This window comes from Marmota marmota, unplaced genomic scaffold (genome assembly GCF_001458135.2).
Source record: "Marmota marmota marmota unplaced genomic scaffold, marMar, whole genome shotgun sequence".
NCBI classification, from domain to species: Eukaryota; Metazoa; Chordata; class Mammalia; order Rodentia; family Sciuridae; genus Marmota; species Marmota marmota.
Genome location: NW_025999853.1, coordinates 5,575,477 through 5,588,238, shown reverse-complemented (window position 1 = coordinate 5,588,238; position 12,762 = coordinate 5,575,477). Strand labels below are relative to the sequence as shown.

The following is a 12,762-nucleotide window of genomic DNA, read 5'->3' as shown; positions in this document are numbered from 1 at the left end:
AGTCTGGCATTCATAGAATGGTCATCTGTAATTGTACTGAAAACATTCAATATTTGGACTGAAGGTCAGACGCTGGGTGATGGTAAATTCACTAGTCAATGTGCTACTCCAGGTCTTACCATCTGTGGGGTTTCCCCTAATAGTGATATCTACCACAATGTAGTACTGTGTAATATTATTTAAAATTACTTCTTTTCCTTAGTTTTAATTGGTACATTATAGCTGTACATAATAGTAGGATGTGTTGCTACATAATTTGTACATGCACACAGTATGACAACATAATTTGGTCAATACCATTCTCCAGTATTTCTCCTTTCCCTTCCCCCTCCTTCTGACCCTTCTCCAATATTCAACTGATTTTGAGGTTTCCCCGCCCGGTCCCACACCTTTCTTTTCCTTTTTCCTCTCTAGCTTCCACACACAGGAGAAAGTATATGACCCCTGACCATCTGAGATTAGCTTATTTCACTTAACATAATGTTCTCAAGTTCTATCCACTTTCCTGCAAATGACATAATTCCATTTTTCTTTATAGCCAAATAAAATTCCATTGTGTATATGTAACACATTTTCTTTACCTATTCATCTGTTGATGGTTACCTAAGCTGGTTCCATAGCTTGGTTCTTTTGAATTGTGCTGCTATAAAATGGGTATGCGTATATTTAGGATAAATACCAGGGTATGGCATGGCTGGGTCACATGGCATTTCCATTCCTAGTCTTTTGAGGAATCTCCATACTGATTTCCATAGTGGCTGCGCTAATTTACAATCCAACCAACAGTGTAAAAATGTTTCTTTTTCTATACATCCTTTCCAGCATTTATTATTGTTTGTTATTCTTGATGGTTGCCATTCTAACTGGAGTGAGTTGAAATCTCAGTGTAGTTTTGCTTTGCATTTCCCTAATCACTAAACCTGTTGAACATTTTTTCATATATTTGTTGGCCATTTGTATTACATTATTTAAGATTTCACACCAACTATATGAATACGCTTAACTGCCACTGAACTGTACACTTAAAAGTGGATAAAATGGTAAATTTCATAACAGAATAAAAAAGTCAACAAAAACATTTCTGATTACTGTATTTACTTATGACATATACATTTTATGTATTTATATCTTACACATATTACTGAGAGCCTGTTAATTCTTTGGACTAGACCAGGTGCTAGAGATATAAATATCACTAAGACATAGAGTCTATCTTAAAGATTCACAGTCTAGGAGGATTAGATAGATAATAAAATCACTAAGTACAAATAAGTATTATTAGGTGCAGGGACAGAGTTTGATACAGGACAATGGTGACTGAGGAAAGAAAGGTCAGTTCTGGAAGACTCTTAGAGGTGGCTCTCAGGACAAGTCATAACTAGTCACCTTGGTTTCATTTTCTCAAGTTAATTCCATTCCTTTGCCCAGTAGTGAGATAAATGAGAACAACAAAATATTGAGAGAGCAGCTCAACAAAAGAAAGAACACAAACTAGACGATTCAACTTTTTTTAAAGTTTAAAAAAACACAGACCAAAATAATAGTATTAGAAATCAGGAAAGCTATTACCTTTGGGGAAGAAGAGAGAAATTAGTAAGTTCAAAAAATACATTGGGAATTTCCTTAAAAGACCATTTTATTTCTTTAGAGTGCTACATGATCAGCAGGTATGTCAGGCCTCCAAATTCCCCCAAGTTCAAGAACACCACTGTTAACTGTCACTTCTTCATAAAATGTGGTAAATTATATTTTCTACAATGCAAGAGACAATAAGTAAAGAACAGAGCTTTGCTGGTCAATTAACTTGCTACTAGCTTAGTCACAAAAATCACGAATCTCCATATTAATGTCTTGAGCTAAGAGTATACAAGATAGGAACTCTTTTTTTCTAGACTAAAAGTAACATTTATTTATTTATAATAAAATAATATTCATTGTTTCTTTTAAAGTTCTATGAGGGAAAGAAGTTTACCTGATCATTTCCCCCTTATTTTAGGTTACCAATAACAGCAAAAGGAATTTTAACTTTAAAAGTTCTGACTTAAAAATTGGTATGAGGGGAAAACTTCATAAAAAGATATTTAAAGGAAAAATGCAATAAAATTTTAATAGTGATTGTCTCTAGTAGCTGGAATTGTGGGTGATAGCTGTTCATCTTTGCTGGTGTTTTTTTTTTTTAATTCTCTATTGCAAATAATCATTTAAAAAAACAGCTTTGAGGTATAATTCACATAACCATAAAATTTACCTGTCTTAAGTGTACAATTCAGTTATTTTTTAAAGTTAACTTTCACCAAAGTTGTGCAACCATCACTACAATCAGTTTTAGAATATGTTCCATCTCCCCCAAGAGATCCCTACTGGCATTTATTCCCCAATCCTATATTGAAGCCCAAGGCAACATCTAATCTAGTTTGTCTCTGATGATTTGCTATTTCTGAATAGTTCATATAAATGGAATCATGCAGTATATGGTCTTTCACGTCTGGTTTCTTTAATAAAATGTTTTTGGGTTTCATACATGTTGGCATTTTATTTCTCATCATGAATAATATTCCATTGTGTGGCTATATTACCTCAGACAAGTGTAAGTAAAGTTGATATAAGCAATCATTTATAAGTCTTTGTAGCTGGGATGGTGGTGCACGCCTGTAATCCCAGTGGCTCAGGATGGTGACAGAAGGATTGTGAGTTCAAAGCCAGTCTTAGCAAAGGTGAGGCACTATGCAACTCAGTGAGACTCTGTCTCTAAGTAAAATACAAGATAGGCTAGGGATGTGACTCCGTGGTTGGGTGCCCCTGAGTTCAATCCTGGGTAACCGCCCCCCCCCAAAAAAAAAGTCATTTCTTTTGATACTTACGAACAAATTTTCTGGTTTGTACAAAAGATTTATATTTAGCTTTTTAAGAAACTACCAAACTGTTTTCCTAAAGTGCTAGTACCGTTTTATATCCCATTTCTCAGGAAGGGTTCCAGGGTTTTTCTTTTCTTTCTTTTCTTTTCCATCTCCCCCAAGAGATCCCTACTGGCCATTTCCTTTCATTCACCAATACTACCCTGAAGCCCAAGGCAACCACTATTCTAGTTTGTCTCTAACTATTTGCCATTTCTGCTTCATAACATTTGGTGTTCTTTTTAATTTAGCCATTCTAGGAGTATACAGTGACCAACTTGCCCCAGTTTGCCTGGCATTTTCTAGATTATAGCACTGAAAGTTCTGTGTCCCAGAAAATTTACCAATTCTAGGCAATCAGTGACAGGTGGTCACTAAGTGGGTGTAAAGAACCACCTCACAGCTGGGCAGGGTGGCACATGCCTATAATCCCAGTGGCTCAGGAGGCTGAGTCAGGAAGATTGTGAGTTCAAAGCCAGCTTCAGCAATTTAGCAAGGTGCTAAGCAACTCAGTGAGACCCTGTCTCTAAATAAAATACAAAAAAAGTGCTGGGGATGTGGCTCAGTGGTTAAGTGCCCTTGGGTTCAATCCCTAGTACCAAAACAACAACAACAGGAGCAACAAATTTAAAAAAACCCGAAACAAGGGGCTGGGGTTGTGGCTCAGCAGCAGAGCGATGCGGGGCCCTGGGTTCAATCCTCAGCACTACATAAAAATAAAATAAATGAGATAGAAATATTGTGTCCAACTACAACTTAAAAAAAAAAAACTCGAACAAACCACCTCACAATATTTAATGTTTGTATTTCTCTAATAATGCTGATGAACACAGTTTATAGTAAAAAATTTAAAAATAAAAACTAAAACACCTTGCTATAAGAAACAGATTGTGATCTATTTTATTATAAAAACACAAATACTTTAAGAAATCTATGTATAGTTTGTTCCTTTCCTGAGTTCAAAACGTATAAAAATGAGAGAAGAAAAATGAAACAGTATTACAGAGACTAAGAATTTTTCAGTTATTTAAAAACCTAAACTAAATCATAAACAATCTTGCCCTTTGATGTGCGTTGTAAGGCACTGTAAGGTAGAAACTTACACACAGGTAAGTGTAGGGCATACGCTTCAGAAGCACGTAAATCCTTTCAAATGGAGGAGAAACTTCAGAGGAGAAAAGGTTAATTAATACTATTGTCCAAATCCCCAGGATCTTTCCACAGTCACTGCTATTCCTAGGTCTGAATGTTCTCCTTCACCCTCCTACTTAAATGCTACCCATACCTACCATGCTACAGGACAGTTTCTCCAGTCCTTTCAGCCCCTGTTGATCTCGCTCCCTTTTCTCTTATTGCCAAGTGGAGGCAGCATCTTACAATTTATCACTTTCTTTCATTTGTTTTTGTTTTCCCTCCATGTGCCCATTCAAACTGTAAGCTCCAGTTACCCAGTTTTTATAGCTTTTGGGTCTTTGGAAAGGCCAATAGAACTCAGCTCCAACATGTGTTACCGGTTAAGTATTTACAAGACAAGAATAATCTCAAGATTTATTAATTTTTTTATAACATCACAAACTACCTTATAAATTTGTGAAACAAAATGATCCCAATTTAACTTGCTACCATGATTAACATTAGATGACAACTCAAAATAAAAGATATAGATTTCAGTAAACTTCTAAGAAGCAGTATATCCAATCACTGTCCATTATCCAGGTACCAAGAACCTACTGGTTCCCGTCCCTCTGCCACCTGCCTGTCATAATGCTTCATAGAAATTTTGTCCCTCCCATTCAAGTGTAGGCTGACAAGGCAGGTTGTAAACAGAACTAGAGATATGGAAGAACTTTTGAAACGATATATTGTTGAGGTTTCTTCAAACTGCAGAGACCCTGAGAAAGAATATTTCTGAAATACACTGTATCACTGGCAACTATTTGGTAGGTAAATAATACTTTTAGAGGTGACCCACAGATGTAGGAAAGATAGGAGCTTTGGGGTACTCAGACGTGGATCCGAATCTTAGCTCAACTTCTTATTAACCATGGGATCTTGGTTAAGCTACCCTACCTCCCTAGGATAATTTTCCCAACCAAAAAGTGAGGACCTCAACACCAATCCCTTGGAAGGTTATTATGATATGTTGGCAAAAATCTACTGCTGGGCACAAGGTGGGCAGTGAAAAGGTGAGTGCTCTTATTCCTTTCTCCCAAAACTAATAAAATATATGCTTTTATAAAGATGCAGGATATTTCTGAATTCAGAAAGGTTCATTTTTTAAAAAGATTTATTCTTAATATCAATTTAGAACATGTGATTTTTTTAAAAATAAGCATTTCTAAAATATTCTCTTGATTTTAATGAAACTTAGCCTCATGGCTTTAGGTTAGAGCTTTAGAAAACTGATATCATGATTCAAATTTCCGATATACACTGACTTCTTTACATTATTAATATCATATATATTTAGAATGTATGTGATAACTACACACAATTCATATAGAAGATTATCATAGATGAGGCTTTGTAAGAAAAACCTCATGTATCAAAGGGCTAGAGGCCCTATGTATGTATATGGTCGGTCAATCTTTTGGCTCTGCTTAGAGGGCTGCTGACCTTCTTAATTATCTTATAGCTGATATTCAGCTAAAGAGAATAAAAAATAATAAACATTTGGAAAATATGAGATGTGAGTTTCATTTTACCCTTAAAAATCAATCTCCTGGCTGGAAGTACAGCTCAGGGCTCCCACACTCGTGCCTAGCATGGATGGCTATGAGTTCAAACCCTGAGCACCACAAAATAAATAAATAAATGAAAAAAAAGATCTCATCTGGTTTAAAAGAAGACCTTCAACATGATATAGTCCATATCTGCTACATGTAATCGTATTTCCCATCTTTAAAATGTCACCACTAGTTTGAGGGGATGATGTATGTATAAATGTGTATGCACGTGTACAGAGAACCTATTACACTAATTTTAGGGACAGATTTTTAAGGATAAAACCATTATAGCAGGATTCAATGAACAATATAACTAATTATTAATTTCTTTATGTTAGTAAATACAGACATTTCTGTAGTTTTTACTTACTTCCACTGCTGCTACAACCTGGGATATTTTCTCCAGGTGCATACCCCATGAGACCTCCATTCCCATTAGGATTAGAAGGTACAGAAGCAAGAAGCCCTAAAGGGGAATAAATTTCCTATTAAATTATGATCAAGATAAAATTCATGGATAAGTATATAAATATATGTTAAAGAACAAATCAAAGACAGTGACACACCTAGTCCTCTATATCGTGAGAGCTGCTGATAGATCTGTTTCATCCTTTCAATATTCAAACGGCTTGCCTCGGCATGGTTCACCATTGGTTTGGGATAATTAACTCCAATCAAACATTTGGCTACCTTCTGAATACCTTCTGGTGCATTCCAGGGATCATAGATATATTTTGCAGGGAAGCCTCTTAGGACAGGTAAATAACGCCTTTTGGGAGAAGGAAAAAATATATTATCAGCAAACTATCACAGATTACTAGCTATCAATATCATTTACGTGATCTGTTTACTCTTTATCTCTGCTGCCCATCATTAGCTATTCCACATTGAATAGTAATAACCCTTTATTTACCTGATGTAGTCTCCATTGGGATCTGTTCTTCTACCAAAACCAACAGGGCAATAGCAGTGAAAAAACTGTTGGAAAAAGGAACTACAAGACAGCCACATCCAGCTTCCAGCATTTATGCTCCAGTCTGCATCAAGCAGTAATTCTTCAAATACCTTCAGAAGTAACAGTAACCAATTAGCATGCACACACATGATTCTCAAAGCAAGTTTTTTTTGAGGTCACTGTAGATCAAAAGTCAAGGCAAAGAAAATCTAGCACAAAATTGTAAGATTAAATATTCCAAAGTTAGCTTCCTTGTGTATGCTCTGTAAACCGTTTCAGGAAAAGAAATGTGTTGGTAACATATGTTTAGTAGATTGCTTAAACAGAATTTATTCTTCAACCTTCACAGTCTTATTGTAGGGAGCAAAAAATTACTTGAGCCACTGATTTTAAAGGATAATAGGATATTAAGAAGTGGAGAAAAAGCAGATCATATTCAAGAAAACAAAATGATACCAAATAAATTACTAACTCAAACTTAGATACTTTGTACTTTGATGTAGATAAGGGGAGCACACCCAAATATAAGCGCACCTTAGAAATGTACTAGCACTGCATGATTTCAAATTTTTAAAAAAGTAATGGAAATATTTTTTATGTTGATTGTATTGGTTACATACACGTAAAAACTGATCAAACTCCATACTTCAAATATGCACATTTTAGCTGGGCGTGGTGGTGAATGCCTGTAATCCCAGCGGCTTTGGAGGCTGAGACAGGAAGATCGCAAGTTCAAAACCTGTCTCGGCAACAGCAAGGTGCTAAGCAACTCAGTGAGACCCTGTCTCTAAATAAAACACAAAATAGGGCTGGGGATGTAGCTCAGTGGTTGAGTTCCCTAAGTTGAATCCCTGGTACCCCAAAATAAAACAAAACAAAACAAAACAAAAAAACACATGTATTATACTTCAATTTTACCTCAATAAAGCTATGGGGAAAAAACAAACATAAAAAAGAAAGAAATATGCTAGCATTATATAGATTAAATTTCGAATTCCTTAATTCAAAATAAAATAGAATTAAAATAAATGATTTTAATATAAATTTATTAAGTAGGTGCTATATTTATATATCTTCTTCTTGTACAACTTTGTACTAGAAAATAGAGGAGATGGGGGGGAAAAAACAGAATCAGAAATGGTCCTTGGATAGGGAAAATTTATGAAAGGTAAAACATATATGTAAATCCTGTTATATGTAAGCACAAAATGTAGTATTCTTCACTTTACATAATAGAACTATTACCCAAAAGCTATGATGTTAAATTGAGGTGAAATAATTAATATTTTTAAAATTCATAATATGAATTAGTTTCTTCTAAGAACTCTTGGGTAAATCAACTTTGGAACAGAAATGATCACCTATAAATATATCTGTCCAATAAATCCAGAATGTTAAATTTTAATAGTTCTCTTAACAGCTAGGCTGGTTTAACACTAAAACAATTTTAAATTTAATCCATTTAACCAGTTTTCACCATTCTTCCTGTCTGATTTTACCATTCTGCTCTCAGAATGTGTGCCTGTTTTGTGGAGATTCTATGCATTATCCACACAAAAGCTAGACTGTAGATGGGTCTATATTAGACAACTTCTAGGATTTTTAAAATAAGATATGGATTCCTTCAAAATATGACCACACTACATTAGCTAGAACACCCACCTTCATTCCTTCTTCCCAGCTTATCCATAGGTCACCTCGTGTGAGGAAGCAAGCAACCGCATGTCTGGCCAAATGGTGAATCCAACCCTCCTGACGAAGCTGTGTCATGATAGCGTCAATCCACGGAAAGCCTGTCCGGCCTTCTGCCCATTTGGCTAAAGCCTCAGGATTCTTATCCCAAGGAATCTGAACACAGATGGGGTTTCCTTCCATTTTATCAAAGCGTGGATTATTTGTTGCTGCTGTATAGAAAAACTCACGCCATAGCAGTTGCCCATAAAGAGAAAGGGGAGGAGAACTGTTCTTCTTTACCTGTGATTAAAAAGCAAGGAATTATCAACAAATTTTTTAAAAGGTATTTTGAAAAATAAGCTCTGATTTTAGATAATACCTTTTTGTAGAGGTCAGTTAGTTTGAAGTAAAAGAGTCGACATGACAAACAGCCAAATCGGAGATAAGGACTGAGTCCAGTAGGGCTAGCAAGTAAGGAATTTGCATTCATTCGAGGTCTTTCAAAGTTTGCCACCCAAGCCTGAAAACATACAGAAAGAATTACATTGATCAAAACTGTCTTCTCCATTTTAAGTGTACAAAATCGAGATTTTTGAATTTAAAAAATTACACAATTCTTGGGAAATAACTTATTATGTCAGTCACAAATGCATGTTTTAATTTAAAAAAAAAAGGTTTAAAAAAGTGAGCATTCTTTCATTTCAGCCATTTTGATGCAGCATACATGAAAAACTTTCAAATTCCCAGCAAAGGTAGAAAATACCTTCAATCTGTATTTTTGACACTGAGGGAAAGGTGATATATGGAAGTTTCCCCTTGTCCACAGTTTCACATCTCCAGGTTTCAGTTATTCATGGCTAACCATGGTCAAAAATTATTAAGTGAAAAATTCCAGAAATAAATAACTCATAAGTTTTAAATAAATAACTCATAAGTTTTAAATAAACTTTATTATAGTAGTTTGTTATAATTATTCTATCATTAGTTATTATTGGTAATCTCTTACTGTGCTTGATTTAAAAATTAAATTTTATCACAGGTATACATACATAGGGAAAAACAATCTATATAAGGTTTGGTGACATTCGTGGTTATAGGCATCCATTAGGGTCTTGGAATGTATCCCTTGTGAATAGGGGCACTACTATAGAATTCTATTCTAGTTTCAAAGTTATGGTCAAAACTGATATAAACTTAGGTACAAAGAATGAACAGGTAGTATGGTAGTAGCCAAAGGAAAATAATCAGGAGAGGAGGGGGAAGGGAATTTAAATACTCAGTTGTTAACTCTTAAACAATTAGCTTTGTGCTATTTTAACTACTTCCATCAATCCTTCTTTTCAACAGTCTTTTTTTTTTTTTTTTAAGAGAGTGAAATAACTTAAAATATGTCAGTTTGGAAACATGAGCATGATTACATGATGAGCATGATTATATGATCTACATTATCATACTTTTCTTTCTAAATGCCTTTCCAAACGTGTAAGTGCTTCAGTTTCTCCACCTGGCCACACTGCAGAGGATAAGCCATCTGTATCAAAACCTAAGAAAGAAAAGAAAGGAAGATAAATGTATTATTCTTCTGAAACTAAAATATTTTTTACTTAACCATAATAACTAGGAGAACAAATTCCTCTGCAGAAAATGTGTAAGAACTGATAAAAATGAACTTAGTACCTAGACAGTCCTCCCTCACCTACAAAGGCTATGATGAGTTTTCTATGCTTTAGGATGCATCTTCACAGGTAACATCATCTCACATATTTACAGAATACCTAAAGAATGTACAGATTTATCACTCAGTTTATGATATCACTTAGTTTATGATCAGTTTTTCCCTTCCTTCCGCCCCCTTCCTGCTCCATTCTTTCTTTTTCTCTTTATCTCTTTCCCTACTAATGCAAAATACTTTATATGGCAAAATAAAATGAAGTAGAATTTTCTGAATCATTTAAGATTTACTGAGTCTTAATCTCCACAATTATTACAGTTTATATCTACCTAGCTCTTCCAGTGAAGGAACACCGTATTTCTCATCATGGTCATCGGACAGAGGAGTTGTGCACTTTTCTATCACTTCTGAAGTAATTGTCTCTACTGGTATTTCCAGTGGTTCCATTTTGCTGATGAGAGTCTGAAATCTTTTATAAGTTAGAGGCGGTTGTCCACCATTGAGTTCTATAATCCTATTATATGAGAGTTAGTAAAATGCAGTTAGTAAAAAATAACAATATATTTTTGTTGACAATTTCTGAAAAGTCTTAAAACCAGAAAATAAAATTTATCATTTAAAACTTTTAGAATTTTAGCTTCTCATATATAACCAGGAACATATTCAAATGGTTAATTCATATAAAAAGTATTCTCTATTTTTTATATATCTGCTAGGTATCAAAAATATATAATATGTAAATGCCAAGACCATTAAGACAAATAATATTAAGAAAGTGGGAAAAAAACCCAATTAAATGGTTAAATTAGCTTAAAGGCAAAAACAAGAAAGTAATTCACATGAATATGTAAAAAAATGTATTATAACCCAACTTAAGGAATCTCTGGATAATTAATGAAAATTAAACAAGACTGATAATGATATTACGAGTAATCAGCAAAAAATAAATTTTGTTGTGTATTATAAGAGGTTTACAACATGACATATAGGATACATACAGATTATACAAGAGTTACTATACTGAAGCAGACTAACAACTACAAGCTCACAAAAAAATCTTAATTATTTTGTGATGAGAGCAGCTAAAATCTACTTACTTAACAAAAATCCCTAATGCTATATTATTTCACCAACTGTGGTCCTATGTTATACTTTAGATCTTGGAACTTGCTCATCCTATATATTTGCTGCTTTGTATCCTTTGATCTACATCTCCTCATTTTTCCCAGCAAGTTTCATTAAGATTCTATATTATGATAATGACAATTATTTGTTATTTTCTACTATTTTTTTTTCAAGACTGGGGATTGAACCCAGGGAGGCTCTACACCTGAGCTACACCTCTACCCATTTTTATTTTATTTTGAGACCCTGTCTTGCTAAGTTGCTGAGGTTGGCCTTGAACTTGTGATCCTCCTGCCTTAGCCTCCCTGATTGCTGGGATTAAGAGAGTATACCACCATGCCCAGTTTGTGTTCATGTCTTCATTAAAGATATCAGCATTTGCATCTACGTCACATAGACTACTATCCCTTACTTGTGATTTTGTTTTCCATGATTTCAGTTACTCTTGGTAAACTGTGGTCCAAAAATATTGATATTTGACTTCACTCTTTACAGAAAGTGAGAGAGACCACGTTCACATAAATTTATTACAATATATTGTTATAATTATTCTATTTCATTATTATTATTATAAAGCTCTTATTATGCCTAATTTATAAATTAAACTTTATCATAAGTATGTATATGGAGGGAAAATACAGTATATCTGAGGTTTGGTGCTATCCCTGGTTTCAGGCATTTATTGAGGGTCTTAGAACATCTCCCTTGGATATAAGGAGAGGACTACCATACTTAGGACATATAAGCCCCCAAATTCCAAGTTATTTGAGTACCTTATATATTTACTTCTGATCACTAATTGCCTCAAACAAGTCATAATTAAAAGAATAACTAGCTTTGCCATGGAACTTCAGATCAGATAGATTAGATACTATTTGGGAGTAACTACTGTTTTTCATTATGACAATTTGCTTAATAAAGAATCACAGGGAACTCCAACTCTGCATTTTGAGTGCAGAAATTGAAGCTTATCAGGAGGGTTCAGTAAATTAGTCAAGATCACATAACTGATAAATGGCAAATCTAAAACAATGTATTTTTATTATATATCATATATAAATTATTATCAACTATGTGTACAGAAAATAATCATCAAAAAGCTATACTCTCTGCTTTAAGTAAATTTTCTTTTGGCATAATATTCTAAATTTACACATAGGGTCATATAAATTTTATTGACTGTAATGATACCACAATGGTATTATTGAAGGTACTGTAGATTATAAAATGAAAACCTTATAAAACTATTTTCTCTATGTTACATATAAACATGATAGACTGCATATGGTAAATATTCATATTCAACCAATAAGCACCACTGTTATGAAGAACACTGAATCTACCAGTTGTAAGCACCTTCTCTTACCCTGTTTGCTGCCTCCTTCTGATCAGCTCCTAGGGAGCTAGAAAGCAAGTTTACTAAAAGGACATAAGACTTCCAGATTAATCCCAGCAGCTCGGCGGCTGAGGCAGGAGGATGCTGAGTTCAAAGCCAGCTTCAGCAAAAAGCAAGGTGCTAAACAACTCAGCGAGACCCTATCTCTAAATAAAATACAAAACAGGGCTGGAGATGTGGCTCAATGATTGAATCCCCTGAGTTCAACCCCCAGTTATCCTCCCCCCCAAAAAAAATCAAGTAAGATCCTTGTCTGTATCAAATCATGATTTAATATACACAGAGACATGGAATAAAATTAGTCATGTTTATTACAGAAT

General features: G+C 34.4%; 1 protein-coding gene across 1 annotated transcript in view; it reads right to left on the bottom strand.

The window, feature by feature from the left end:
- Cry1 (cryptochrome circadian regulator 1) overlaps positions 1–12,762 on the bottom strand; it is a 62,418-nt gene that overhangs the window by 2,793 nt on the left and 46,863 nt on the right. Inside the window, exons 4-10 of the mRNA XM_015482802.2 lie at positions 10,251–10,435; positions 9,704–9,792; positions 8,629–8,769; positions 8,238–8,549; positions 6,534–6,685; positions 6,187–6,389; positions 5,991–6,086 (exon numbers count right to left, since the gene is read on the bottom strand). Coding sequence (XP_015338288.1) covers positions 5,991–6,086; positions 6,187–6,389; positions 6,534–6,685; positions 8,238–8,549; positions 8,629–8,769; positions 9,704–9,792; positions 10,251–10,435 — 1,178 coding nt within the window. The remainder of the gene's footprint in view (positions 1–5,990; positions 6,087–6,186; positions 6,390–6,533; positions 6,686–8,237; positions 8,550–8,628; positions 8,770–9,703; positions 9,793–10,250; positions 10,436–12,762) is intronic.